General features: G+C 39.9%; 2 protein-coding genes across 9 annotated transcripts in view; one reads left to right on the top strand and one right to left on the bottom strand.

Moving 5' to 3' along the window:
- LOC125753583 (basic proline-rich protein-like) overlaps window positions 1–10,394 on the top strand; it is a 62,773-nt gene extending 52,379 nt beyond the window's left edge. The window contains exon 5 of the mRNA XM_049100783.1: window positions 30–10,394. The gene's annotated coding sequence lies outside the window, so the exon portion shown is untranslated. The remainder of the gene's footprint in view (window positions 1–29) is intronic.
- DLGAP4 (DLG associated protein 4) overlaps window positions 1–14,820 on the bottom strand; it is a 195,258-nt gene that overhangs the window by 2,333 nt on the left and 178,105 nt on the right. For 7 of the 8 annotated variants that reach the window (XM_025469950.3, XM_025469949.3, XM_025469953.3 and 4 more), the window contains 2 exons: window positions 1,322–1,413; window positions 272–427 (listed from right to left, as the gene is read on the bottom strand). In XM_025469950.3, coding sequence (XP_025325735.1) covers window positions 272–427; window positions 1,322–1,413 — 248 coding nt within the window. Of the gene's footprint in view, window positions 1–271; window positions 428–1,321; window positions 1,414–14,820 lie in introns of those variants that run through there. The other variant, XR_003145099.3, reaches the window with a different exon arrangement.

Here is a 14,820-nt window from a genome sequence, read left to right as displayed (position 1 = left end):
GCTCAGGGCTGTGGGCATGTGTCTCCTAGGAGCCCCACTTCTGGACATGCAGGGCAGGATGGCATGCTTCTGGGGGCAGCGTCGACTGCACAGAGTGAGCGGCATGCTGGACGAGAGCCGAGCGTGGACCCCGCGCACTGATGAACGTGAGCCCCCAGCTCAAAGACGACACACGGAGAAGGGAGCCAAGCAGCACTGACCGATGTGGGCAGCGTTAGTGCCGACCAGGAATTTGTCCCTGGACTTCCCCTCCGCACTGCTCCATGCTCACCTTCCTCTTCTCGGGGGTTTCCACCAGCTGCCAGCTGTTGGCCTTGAGGTGGTAGAGTTCATCAAACTTCATGCTGATGTCCTCAATGGACAGCTGTAGCAGGTCCCAGAACCCTGCCAGGTCCTGGGCTGTCGGACGTGGGTTGGCTTCAGGGTTCTGCAGGGGCATACGGGGATCAGTGGGGCGTGCGAAGTGGAGGTTGGTCCTGGGCCCCACCCCCAAGTATGGGCTTGTGGCCCTGCCAGCCCCAGCTGGGGTCTCTGCAGGCCGAGTCTCCCTCCCCCATTGCCAGGACCAGTCTCTGTAGGAGGGAATGAAGCCAGGTCCTGGTCACTGCCAGCCCTGATGGTGTAGAGCTCTGGGAGAGACACAGTCCCATCCTGAGAACACAGGACCGACCACTGTAGGGCCATGAGGAAGAAGGCCTTCACGTTCCTAATGTATGCTGGGTGGAAAGCTGTTCTCATTTTACAAAAGTTCCTGGCCATGGTCTCCCAGTGAGGCGGGGAGAAGCCAGGATCACTGCCAGGTGGTTATGATTACAGAATCCACAAGGTTTCTGCCCGCCCCCGTCTGTTCTCTGACAACACAGTGCTCATGGTGACTGCCTCGGCTAAGGGCCAAACCCTTGCAGGGCCTGGAGACAAACACTCGCCCTCATCCTCCAGGAGCACACTGTCCCTGGCCAGCCAGAGAAGGGGAGGCTTCCACAGGAACAGCTGCTCTCCTAAGAGGTGAGGCTGAAAGAGCAGGAAACCGGCAAGCCCAGGGGTGGTGAGTCTTCGTTCTCACCTGTGTTCTTGGAGCATATTTAATATAAATCAATCAGTGCTGATTTTTAAGTTTCACGTGGCTCCTTTCATATAGGCTTCACTTTTCTATCTGAAGACGTACCAGAGATTTGGAAGGACCATTCCTGGCCCTTGTGCTAGGCATGGGCACGCGTCACCAGCACCTTCTCCGTGTTAGGGAGGAGGGCACAGCCAGCTGGGCATCTGGCAGATAACAAAAGGCTGGAAGCCCCTTAGTGGAGGAAGAAGAATCACTCACCAGGTTTTGCTCACAGAGGCCCCGGAACTGCTGGAATTTCTGGGACATGAGTAGCTGGGCACTGCCCACAGCACTGAGGACTTTTCCTAAGACTGAGAAAGAGAAGGTGAAGAGAGATTGAGCAGAGCATAGGGTTTGCTGCGGTAGAAGGCAGGATCAGGGCCAGGACTTTTATCATCCCCACCCAGCACCTCAGGTGACTTTGGCGAGCAGCATCTGGCCTTCATTTTATGTATACTTTAATCTGCTCTCATGAAAAATGCAAACAATATAAAGTTGAGCCCCATCCCCTATTTCCTAAGGATATTTTATGGCAATAGATTTCAAAATTGAGTTTAAATGAAAAAAATTTCCAGGAAAACATGAATTATCATAAAATCAAGAAGAAACAGAAAATCTTATTAGACCAAAGCTGTTTTTAAAAAACTGAAGAGGGCAGCCCTGGTGGCTCGGTGATTTAGTACCGCCTTCAGCCCGGGGCCGGATCCTGGAGTCCCGGGATCAAGTCCCACATCAGGCTTCCTGCATGGAGCCTGCTTCTCCCTCTGCCTGTGTCTCTGCCTCTCTCTGTGTGTGTCTCTCATGAATAAATAAATAAAAAATCTTAAAAATAAATATTTAAAAAAATCTGAAGAAGTTAAAAGTTTTCCCAGAAAAAAATAACCAAGTTAAACTATGTAGTTTTATAGGTGACATTTTACAAAGCCTTCAAGGAACAGAAAATCCCAGTATTATATATCCAGTCTGTTCCAGAGAGTAAATAAACATAGGAAATGACACCACTAATTTCAGAAGCCCTGAGAACAGATAAGGACCTGCCAAGAATATAAATATAAAAGTCTCATAAAATATAAGCAAATAGAATCCAACAGGAGAGTTAGTCATGAAGTGCTCAGCCCAGCAATATAAGGTTGATCTTTTAGTGTGACTACTGGTTTTAATGTTGTGGCTTAAAGACAGTACTATTCCTCAACCACTGCAGAATCACTGCAAAGCAAAAGAGAGTAAAGAAGAAATCAAAATCCAACTGTCTTCTGATAGAACTCCACAGCACTGGGTGTGAAGGAAGCTGCCTGTAGCCTCACAAGGAGGACTGTAAGGACTGCATGTCTGGATGAACCAGATTACTGGGGAGAAGACAGTAATCTCTTATTTGAAATAAAAAGGGGGAATGGACTGCAGCAAGAGCTTTCCTAAATCAGGTTCAGCCCCAAGGGACCAGGAGGTCGGGGGCAGCTTTGTATCATAAGCAGCCCTGTCATTGCCAGGGGAGAGGACCAGGCTGTAGAGGGCACCCATCCCTGTGCCTTAGGAACTCCTGCCAGCCTGGGGCACAGGCCTGGCCCCACTCCTACAGTGATCTACTTATAAGAGCTCATCAAGGAAGAATTTTGCTTCATTAAGAAAGCAGTAATTAAAAAGGAGCAAAAGAGATTACAGGAACAGCAAATGGCACATGAACATTCACCAGAAAGTTGTTGCTAGAAAAAGATGAAAAACCATGAACATGTCAACCAGTAGTTCAAGGCAGGAATGGAGGTGCTCTAAAAAGTGATGTAAGGAAATAAAACCAGAGCTCTGGAACTAGTGCAAGAGAAAAATCAGGCCATCACAGAAACAAGGGTCACTCTAGAATTAGCACAAGGAATAAAGCTCACTGCCAGCCAGTGAGGACTAGGAGAATAGGAGAGAAAGGCTCCTGGTGCAAAACAATTCAACTGCTTGATAACAAATCAAGACATCGTTTTATTTTTTATTTTTATTTATTTTAAAAGGTTTTATTTATTTATTCACAGGAGACACAGAGAGAGAGAGAGAGGCAGAGACACAGGCAGAGGGAGAAGCAGGCTCCATGCAGGGAGCCTGACATGGGACACAATCCCGGGACTCCAGGATCAGGCCCTGGGCTGAAGGTGGTGCTAAATCACTGAGCCACCCGGGCTGCCCAAGACATCTTTTTAAATGAAGAGCTAAGCTGCTGGAAATAAAATGAGCCTCTCCGGATCCCCTTCTCAAGGCAGGCAGTGGAGACATTTGGTCTAGAGTAGAGTAGGAATAAAAGGGAAAGTCTCTTCTGAGATTTCCCAACCATAAGACTGCACTTGGGCACCTCATTTTTAATAAATAAAAGCAGCAACTAAATATAAAATAGAGGAGACTATCAAAGAAGAAAGGGGCTGAGAGACATGAAGAGTAGGCCTCAGTGTATAACCAGTCAACTATACAGAAGAGAGCAGACAGAATGGAAGAGATCATGATTTAGAACTTTCCAGAAATGGCTAATGACAGCTGACCCTTAGGAAGCCAAATGAATCTCGAGCAAATTCAGACAGTAAGACAGAAGACCAGAGAATCTCTTAAAAAACAGCCAAAGGGCATGGAAAAGATTAAAGGCAATCTTTCTGCTAAAGAAATGCATTCAAGAGCAACTTTCTCAACTACAACAACTGAGAGAGATTGAGTTTCTCTGGGTATAGTATCTGTCATTCCAGAATGAGTGTGAATGGGCAAAGATAGTCTATTCAGGAGAGTGCAGGGAAAACTACCTACGTGCAGAAGAATGAAGTTGGACCCTTAAGAATGAATTGAAGAGCTAAAACTATAAAACTCTTAGATAAAAACAGCCAATCTTCACGACTGTGTATTGGGCAGTAGTTTTTAAGACACCAAAAGCACAGGCAACAAAAGATAACTTTGGCTTTAGTAAAACGGAAATCTTTTATTATCAAAGGATAGATACTATGAAGGAAGTGGAATGACAATGCACAGAATGGGAAAACTACTTGCAAATTACATATCTAACAAAGGGTTAATATCCAGACATGATAAAGAATTCCTACAACCCAATAACAAAAAGATAATCCAATTTAAAAAAGAGCAATGAGCAGAGCAAACATTTCTCCAAAGATACATAAATGGTCAGTAAGCATCCTCAACATCATTAGCCATTAGGAAACTGTAAATCAAAACCACGAGATACCACTTCACACCCATTAGGATGGCTGTTATAAAACAACCAAAACACAAAAGTTGGCGAAGATGGAGGGAAACTAGAATCTTTGTGCTTTGCTGATGGGAATGTAAAATGGCACAGCTGCTGTGGTCTGGCGGTTCCTCAAAAAAGTTAAACATCCGGGCAGCCCTGGTGGCTCAGTGGTTTAGCACCACCTTCGGCCCAGGGCCTGATCCTGGAGACCCAGGATCGAGTCCCACATCGGGCTCCCTTCATGGATCCTGCTTCTCCCTCTGCCTGTGTCTCTGCCTCTCTGTGTCTCTCATGAATAAATAAATAAAATCTTAAAAAAAAAAAAGTTAAACATTCAATTACCATTTAACTAAAAAATTCCACTCCTAGGTATATACCCCCAAAGAACTGAAAGCAGAGATTAAACAGATTACCTGTATGTCAATATTCATAGTGGCATTATCCATAGTGGTCAAAGGTGGAAGCAACCCAAGTGCTCATCAATAGACGAATGGATAAAATGGTAATATACATATAGTGGAATATTATTCAGCTACAACAAAGGAATGAAGTTCTGATATATATAAACTATCATGTTTAAAAACAAAAATAAGGGGACCCCTGGGTGGCTCAGCAGTTGAGTGCCTGCCTTCAGCCCAGGGCATGATCCTGGAGCCTGGGATCGAGTCCCACATCAGGCTCCCAGCATGGAGCCTGCTTCTCCCTCTGCCTGTGTCTCTGCCTCTCTCTCTCTCTCTGTGTCTCTCATGAATAAATAAATAAAATTAAAAAAAAATGTTCGACAAAGCTTGTCATCAGGGAGATGCAGATCAAAACCACAGTGAGGTGACTGGGACACCTGGGTGGCTCAGTGGTTGAGTGTCTGCCCTTGGCTCAGGGCGTGACCCTGGAGTCCCAGGATCGAGTCCCACACTGGGCTCCCCACAGGGAGCCTGCTTCTCCCTCTGCCTGTGTCTCTGCTTCTCTCTCATAAATAAATAAACCTTTAAAAAAATACAAAGGACAGGCTGAAAAAAATATGAGCTCAGTATCCAATTTAAGACATTAGTGAAGGAACAATAAACCCAAAGAGAGAAGAAACTTCATAAAGTAATAAACCAACATATAATAGAGGATTAATAAAATTAACAAGCTCCAGCAGCCCCGGTGGCGCCGCGGTTTAGCGCCACCTGCAGCCCAGGGCGTGATCCTGGAGACCCTGGATGAGTCCCACGTCAGGCTCTCTGCATGGTGCCTCCTTCTCCCTCTGCCTGTGTCTCTGCCTCTCTCTCTCTCTCTCTCTCTCTCTCTCTCTATGAATAAATAAATAAAGTCTTAAAAATATAAATAAATAAAAATTAAACTCTGCCAGACTGATCAAAATAAAAAGGAGACAGGTACGAACAAAAAAGGATTACAAGTGGAAGGAGAACCGTATGACATAACCATAGTAGAAAAGATACATATTTTTTACGATATTTTATTTTTAAGTAATCTCTACACCCAACATGGGGCTTGTACTCATGACCCCGAGATCAAGAGTCACACACTCCACCAACTGAGCCAGCTAGGTGCCCATGGAAAAGATACTTTTTAAAAGTTCTACGAAAGAGTAAAATAAAAGATAATTTTGTTCTTAAAAAAGCAAATGAGTAGAGGAAACATCTCATTTTACAAGGCTAGATAACCTTGATACTGAAACAGAATAAACATGAGAAGGGTGAATTATCTTCCAACTTTTCATGGACAAAGGCAAAATTATTAAGTCAAATATTATCAAATCAAGTCCAGCAATATATACTAATATGATAATGTATCATTATTCATCTGGGTTTATTCTGATAATACAAGACTGATTCAACATTGGAATTTTCTAATTCTATCCATGAAAAACCAGTTAGTAGCAGACAAACCAAACCCTCCCACTAAGACCAAGTGAAAAAACAAATACAAAAAAACCAAAACAAAACCTCAGAAAATCTCAAAGCATTAAAAAATTACCAAAGCAACCTGAATCTGAGAGGCTAAGATCCCAGTGAGAAGGGAAACAATATTCAGGTGAATCTGATACTCTGCATTGCTTGTACCCTATGGTATCTCCCAACTTAGAAGCAGCACAAGGCTGAGAAGCTGAGCAGAACCTGAGCCAGTGTCATGGGGATAAGGAAACCAAATTGAAGTCCAGAGAAGTCCAATTCAACCAAATTGAAGTCCATTAAGCTAAGCAATGCTTCCAGTAGTCTTATGGTGTGGGAGAGATGAAAATTGGAGTGGGAAAGATGAAAATTGGTCTGCCAAGGAGGAGGGGCTTGGAACATACCACAGGCTATCTCTCTGGGATTCCCTGGAGAGTGCACAGTAGGAGAATAAACAGAAATAGATTGTCTCAAAACACTCAGCTCTGAAACAGTTCAATCCCATCCTGGATTCAGTTGGTCTGGTCAACTGAACAAAACATATACAGTTTTTGGCACTGAATAAAAATTACCAAGCAGAGCAGAGAAAGGACCAAATGATTGCACAGCAAAAGAGAGAAAACAGAAAAAAGAAAAAGACCCACATGGGATGTAGGTACTAGAGTTATTGGGCAAGGATGTTAAACAACCGAATATGTCCAAGGAAATATGTGACAAGATGAATCAAATGGAAACTCTAGAATTAAAAAATATAGTAAATGAAAAAAAATATATAGTAAATGAAATTAGGACTTCAAAGAGCTGGATTTAATACATTAGTTACAGCTGAACTATGAAATAATCCAGCAGGAAATATCCAGACTAAGGTCCCAGAGGAGGAAAATAAAAGGGAAAATACAGAAAAGAAGATGAAGAAACCTAAAACATGGCAGTCTAACGGATATGTCATGGGCACCCACAGCAGAGAAGAAATAAAATGGAGCAAAAATCTGAGGAAATAACGGCCAGGAGTTTTCTGAAACTGATGGAATTTATGAAAACCCAAGATTCAAGAAACTCTGTGAACATCAAGCTGGACAAATAAAAAGAAAACCACACCGAGGTATCACAGTAAACCTGGTAAAACTACAATACAAGGGAGAAACCAATGATTCTTCAAAGGAGCAGTAGGAAGACTGACAGATGAGTAATAGGCTGGGAATCAGAACATAATCAAAGACAAAGTACTGAAAGAAGATCAATACCAACCCACAATTAGCAGAAATACTATTCAAAACTAGGAAGGGACAAATATGGACATTTCTTAAAATGTAAACATTTTAAGTAACAAGTAACTGCATTAAAAAAATACTGAGCAGAGTTCTTTAGGCTTTGACTTTAGTTCTTTTTTTTTTTAAAATATATATATACTTTCTAAAGATTAGAGAAAGTATGTGCAAGTGGGGGGAGGGGCAGAGGGAGAGAGACTCCCTGAGCAGTGGACACTGCTGCAGAGCTCCATCCCAGGACCCTCGACCACAACCTAAGCCAAAATCAAGAGTCAGATGCTGAACCGAGTCACCCAGGTGCACCCTTTGCTTTAGTTCCTTAGGAAGAAAAATCCTAAGTAGAAGCACAAAAATAAAGGAGTGAAGAGTCATAGGAAGGGTTAAAAAAAAAACAAAAAACCACAAAGTGAATATTCATTGTCATATTGATTATATAAAACAAAAATAAAGTCTTGCAGCAGTTAGACTATTTATAGAAGTATTAACACTTCACAGCAATAGTACACAAGTCAGGAAGGGACAAAAAGTGTTCTAAGGTCCCTGCATCATCTGTGAAGTGGTTAAGGTACTAATTTAGAGTAGTCTTTACAAAGACAAAGATGCAGGGTGTAATCTTTAGAGTTAACTACTATAACATTAATAAGCTAACATGAGAAAAGTGGAAATACTTGGTTAGTCCAAAAAGAAGTCAAGAAAGGAGAAAAATCTCTTAATAAAATTTACCACATTATTAGATTAAGAAAGCGAAACCATATGATTATCTAAATAAATTCAGTAAAAAAAGTTCCATGAAATTCAATAACTTTCTTAAACCCGAAAAAGAGTATTTACAAAAAACTTATGGCAAACATTGTACTCAAGCAAACCTATGGCACAATGTGAAAAAGCAATTCCTGTCTTTTTATTTGTTTTGAATAGGCTCCACATCCAACATGGGGCTTGAACTCAGCACCCTGAGAGAGATCAACAGTTGCATCACGTTTTACTGACTGAGCCAACCAGGTGCCCCTGAAAAAGCAATTTCTTATTTACAAATAATAAAAATATAACAAAGTTTCTAGATAGAACATCAAGGTCAAAGAGAATAAAGGTCAAAGGGAATTTCATTAACAATAAACAAAATACATTCACAAAAAATATAGCTGACATCCTGGCAAGGTGAAAATACTAATCTAACAAATCTTATGTAGGAAATACAAAATCTAATTGAGAATAGTAAAGAAGGGATTCCCGGGTGGCTCAGTGGTTTGGTGCCCGCCTTTGGCCCAGGGCGTGATCCTGGAGACCCGGGATCAAGTCCCACATAAGGCTTCCTGTGTGGAGCCTGCTTCTCCCTCTGCCTGTGTCTCTGCCTCTCTCTCTGTGTGTCTCTCATGAATAAATAAATAAAAACCTTAAAAAAAAAAAAAAAGAATAGTAAAGAAGACCTAAGTAAATGGAGACACATAATCACGTTCTTGGATAGCAAAGACTTACTTTATAAGGGTCTCAATATTACTCCAAATTGATCTACAGATCTAATATAATTCTAATCTAAATCTCAACCTGGAATTTTGACAAGCTGATTCTAAAATTTATATGGGAGGCGTGCCTGGGTGGCTCAGTCAGTTAAGCATCTAACTTTGGCTCAGGTCATGATCCCAGGGTGCTGGGATCGAGTCCTACGCTGGGCTGTCTACTCGGTGAGGAGTCTGCTTCTCCCTCTCCCACTGCTCCTTCCTGCAACTTGTGCTCACACTCCCCTCTCACTCTGCTAATTAAAAAAAAAAAAAATCTAAAAAAAGAAATTTATATGGGAGAGCAGAGAGCCAAGATTAGCCAACACACTCTTGAAGAAAGGGGAGCTTGTCCTTATTATCAAGATTCCTTGTACAGTTCTAACAATGAAGAAAGTGTGATTTGTGCTTAGGTACAGACTAATGAACAGAACTGAAAACTCAGAAACAGACCAGCACATATAGGAAACCTGAGATCTGTCAGAATTATACTGCATATTAACAGGATAAGGACAAACATTTTAATATATTATTATTCAATAAGAAAAAGTTTACATAGAGCCTTATCTCACTCCATTGCAGACAAGTCAGTTCTAAGGGATCAAAGACTTAAAGGGGGAAGATGAAAACCATTACAAGAAAACAGTAAAATTATCTTTTTGGGGCACCTGGCTGATTCAGTTAGGATGCATGACTCTTGATCTCGGGGTTGTGAGTTTGAGCCCCAAGTTGGGTGAAGAGATTATCTAAAAATAAAATCTTTAAAATGTATGTGGGTGTATGTATGTATATGTGTGTGTGTGTGTGTGTGTGTGTATGTATATATATATTTTATTTATTTATAGCAATCTCTATACCTAATGTGGGGCTCAAACTCATAACCTTGAGATCAAGCGTTGCATGCTCCACTGACAGAACCATCTGGGCACCTCAAGAAAACAGTAAAATACCTTTTTAACTTTTGTAGAAGGATGGCTTTCTTAAGGTACAAAAAAGTACAAATCATAAAAGAGAAAGATTGATAAATTTACATTAAAATTAAGAATATCTACTTACTTAAAAAAAAAAAAAAAAGAATATCTACTTACTTAGAAGATACCATAAAAAAAGTGAAAAGACAAGTCACAAACTGGAAGAAGATATTTACCATATATAAAACTGACAAAAGTTCCAGAATCCAGATATATCAAGATCACTTATGAGGCAATAAGAAAAAGGCAGACAACTTAATAGAAAAATGAGAAAAAAACATGAACAGGAACTTAGAATGACTAATATGTGAAAAGATGCTCAGTGTCATTAGTAACAATGAAATGCAAATTATAATCACTGTTTCATATTTGTAGACTGAAAATAAACTAATGTACTATGTGTAAGTAAAGATGTAGAACACTGTGCTGAAGAAATAATAAATTGGTATAATTATAATCACTTTGGAAAACAATTTGTAAATTGTTTCCATACCCTATGAACCAAGCATTTCCACACCCAGTATATATCTTTAAGCACTTTTGTATATATGTACACCAGGAGACATGGTCAAAAGTGTTCATAATAATCCACAGCCTAAAAAAAAAAAAAAAAAAAATAGGGCAGCCCCGGTAGTGCAGCAGTTTAGCGCCGCCTGCAGCAGCCCAGGGCGTGATCCTGGAGACCCTGGATCGAGTCCCACGTCGGGCTCTCTGCATGGAGCCTGCTTCTCCCTCTGCCTGTGTCTCTGCCTCTCTCTCTCTCTCTCTCTAAGAATAAATCAATAAAATCTTTAAAAAAAAAATCCACAGCTTACTTCATACTTACAGTGTAAGACTAAATAGTTTCACTCTAAGATCAGGAATGAGACAAAAGCAAGGGTGCCCCATTTTTGCCACTTGTATTCAACATTATACTGAATTCAGGGCCATTAGGCAAAAAACAAAAATAAATCTAGATTGTAAACAATCTCTATTTTCAGATGAAATTATCGTTATATAGGAAGTCCTAAGGAATCCCTCCCTCTAAAATTTAGCCATATTGTAGCATATAATATCAACATATAAAAATATATTATATTTCTATACACTAACAATAAACAATCTGAAAATGAGGTTAAGAAAATCGTTCCATTTACAACAACATCAAGAATAATAAAATACTTAGGAATAAATTTAACAAAAGATATATAATATTTGTATACTGAGAACTATAAACTACTATGGAAAGTTTTAAAAGCCTCAGTAAATAGAAAGATATTCCATGTTAATGGATTGGAAGACTTTTTTTTAGTAAGATGGCAATACTCCCCAAATCAAATTACAGATTTAACATGATTCCTATCAAAATAAAATCCCACCTGCTTTTTTTTTTTTTTCCCCCAGAAATTGACAATGTGATCCTAAACCTCATGGAAATATAAGATCAAAGTACATACTTTAGAACTTCTTTAGTGAGAACCTGAGAGCCGGCCATAAACTTATTTTATTGGTATTTTTATTTAAAGAACAAAGTTGGGGATCCCTGGGTGGCGCAGCAGTTTGGCGCTTGCCTTTGGCCCAGGGCGCGATCCTGGAGACCCGGGATCGAATCCCACATCGGGCTCCCAGTGCATGGAGCCTGCTTCTCCCTCTGCCTATGTCTCTGCCTCTCTCTCTCTCTCTCTGTGACCATCATAAATAAATAAATAAATAAATAATAATAAAGAACAAAGTTGGAAGACTCACACTTCCCAATTTCAAAACTTACTTCAAAGTTATAGTAATAATTATGACTGTGTAGTACTGGTTTAAGTATACACACGTGTATCAGTGTGAAGGAATAGAATTGAGAGTTTGGAAATGAATTCTTACATTTATGGTCAATTGATTTTTGACAACAGTACCAAGAACCATTTAATGGGGAAGGAACAGTCTCTGTAACAAATGATACTGGGACAACTGGATATCCAAATATAAAAAAGATATAAAAGTAGACCCACATACCTCACACCATACATAAAAATTAACTCACAGACATAAATGTAACAGCTAAATTTATAAAGCTCTTAGAAGCAAATAGAAGTAAATCTTCAAGACCCTGGATTAGGCAATGGTTTCTTAGACCTGACACCAAAATTAAAAGCAACCAAAGAAAAAAATAGTTGGATTTCACTAAAATTAAACTTTCATGTTTCAAAGAATACCTAATAGCCAAAAGGTGGAGAAAAGTGACAAATGGATAAGGAAAATACAGTATATCCATACAATGGAATTTTATTCAGCAATTGGAATGAAATGCTAATTTATATTACAACATGGATAAACCTCAAAAATATGCAAAATAAGAGAAGCCAAACACAAAAGACCACATATATTGTGTGATTCCATTTATATAAATGTCTAGAATAGGAAAATCCATAAAGAAAGCAGATTAGTGGTAGGGAGGGGGAGAGAGAAGTAGGGAATGATGACTCCATGGGTACAAGGTTTTCTTTCGGTGTGATGAATATATTCTGAAATTAGGTAGTGATGATGGTTGCACAACTCTCTGAATAGGCTAAAAACCACTGAATTGTATACTTTAAAGGGGCGGTGAATTTTATGGTATATAAACTATATCACAATTCTATTAAAAATGAATTGTTCACAACTCAAACTGGAAACCATTTAAACGCTCACCAGTGGAGTAGAGAAGCAACAGTATATTCATACAGTGGAATGCTATTTATCAATGAAAAGAATGAACCATAGGTACAGGTATTAAAATGGGTGAAGCTTAAGCACAAGGTTAAATTAAAAGACAAGCCTTAGGGCGCCTGGGTGTCTCAGTCAGTTGAGTATCAGACTCTTGATCTCAGCTCCGGTCTTGATCTCAGGGTTGTGCACCTACAACACTGATCTCAGGGTAGTGAGTGTGGAGCTTACTTAAAAAAAAAAAAAAAAGGCAAGCCTCCAAAAAATACCTACCCTGTGCTTCTGTTAGTATAAAATTCAAACACAGGCAAAATAAAACATTATATTCCTTACGGTTACACATCTCCGTGGTACAAGTATAAAGAAAAACAAAAGTAAAATTAACAAACTTTAGTATAATGTAATACCACTGGACTTCAAAGATGGTTAACATTCTATTTGTAAACAAGGTGGTACATGAGCATTCTTTTTATTTCTCTTTCTTCTGTCTACTCTTTGCATGTATATAAAGATTAATAAGCAGAATGAGAGCAAAATAACAAGAGTTAATGCCAGCTCTCAGGTTCTCACTAAGGAAGTTCTAAAGGATGTACTCAGGGGGTGTGGTCAGTAGAGCGTGTGACTTTTGATCTTGGAGGTGTGAGTGCAAGCCCCACGGGGTGTAGGGGAAAAACAACTAAAAAAAAAAAAAAAAAAAACCCAAAACAAAACAAAACAAAAACTAAATAAAGGATATACTCAGCAAGGAAAAGAATGATCGAAGAAGGAAAATCTGAGACATAAGAAGGAAAGAGCCAAGAGTGAGCAAAGAAAATGATAAACAGGGGATCCCTGGGTGGCTCAGCGGTTTAGCCCCTGCCTTCAGCCCAGGGCGTGATCCTGGAGTCCTGGAATCGGGTCCCACACCAGGCTCCCTGCATGGAGCCTGCTTCTTTCTCTGCCTCTGTGTCTCTGCCTCTGTGTGTCTCTTTCATGAATAAATAAACAAAATCTTAAAAAAAAAAAAAAGAAAATGATAAACACATAAACCTAAATAAATATGTGTATAACGATTACTGTAATTATATAAGAATCATTATTTGGGGGGTTTTAACCATAAGAAAACAATCAGATAAATCATATCTTAAGGTCCTTGTGTCATCTGGGAGAAAGGTAAAGATGTTAAATAATTTAACATTAAAATTTTAAGGATTGAAAGAACAGTAGTGCAGTGTGTAACTCCTGTGGCAGTTATGACTAGTTGTCTCTAATGTTTGTTTCTCCCTATCCCTCAGAAAAAGCACCTCTGAGTTTCTTTTTTTCATGTCAAATAGTACCTTTACTCAGGTAAAGTAAAAAACACAGAAATTTCTTAGGCAACAGTGTGAATTTTCCAGGACAAAGTACTGTCAGATGGAAAACTCGCAAGGTATGTACAGTATCAGAACCCTATAACAAGCTACACTAGGACCAGGATTAGAAAGAGTAAGGACCACTGTGGTGAGTATTATGTCATGGCTCTGTAATGTGCACACACTGCTCAGTGCAGCATAGGATTTGGAAAACAACTGGTCTATGGGGACCTTTGAGTTTTAAAAAACTGGGTACACAGCAGCCTGGACCCAAGCATTCCCTTGGCTACCCTTGCAACGAGCAATAAAGTGGGTAGAAGCAGCAGTATGTGGGGCTGAGCTGCCTTTTCATGCTCCTTGTTCCTTTGGTGGCTGGAATGCACTTGGGATTTCTGGAATCCAGCAGCCACTTTGAATAATAAAAAGTTTTCTTTAAAAAGATTTTATTTATTTATTTGAGAAAGAGAGCCTGTGAGCACAAGCTGGGGGAGGAGCAAAGAGAGAGAGAAAAGCAGACTCCATGCTCAGTGTGGAGCCGACACAGGGCTCAATCCAAGGACCCCGAGATCATGACCTGACCTGAAATAAGAGTTGGGTGTTCAACTGACTGAGCCACACAGGCACTCAGGATGATAAGATTCTGTGAATGAAAGACAATTATGACATCAAACCTCAAGAAAAAGCAAGCCTGGGGCTGTAGTGTTACTATCTCAGACATTGTTGAACTTGAGAGAAACAATCTTGTTCAAACCACTTTTTCTTTCTTTTTAAATGTTATTTGTAGGCAAACTTTTTAAAAAAATTTTTTAAAAAAGATTTTATTTATTCATTCATGAGAGACACAGAGAGGAGAAAGGCAGAGACACAGGCAGAGGAAGA

This window comes from Canis lupus, chromosome 24, assembly GCF_003254725.2.
Source record: "Canis lupus dingo isolate Sandy chromosome 24, ASM325472v2, whole genome shotgun sequence".
In the NCBI taxonomy this organism is placed as follows: domain Eukaryota; kingdom Metazoa; phylum Chordata; class Mammalia; order Carnivora; family Canidae; genus Canis; species Canis lupus.
This window is presented reverse-complemented; position numbering and strand designations above follow the sequence as displayed.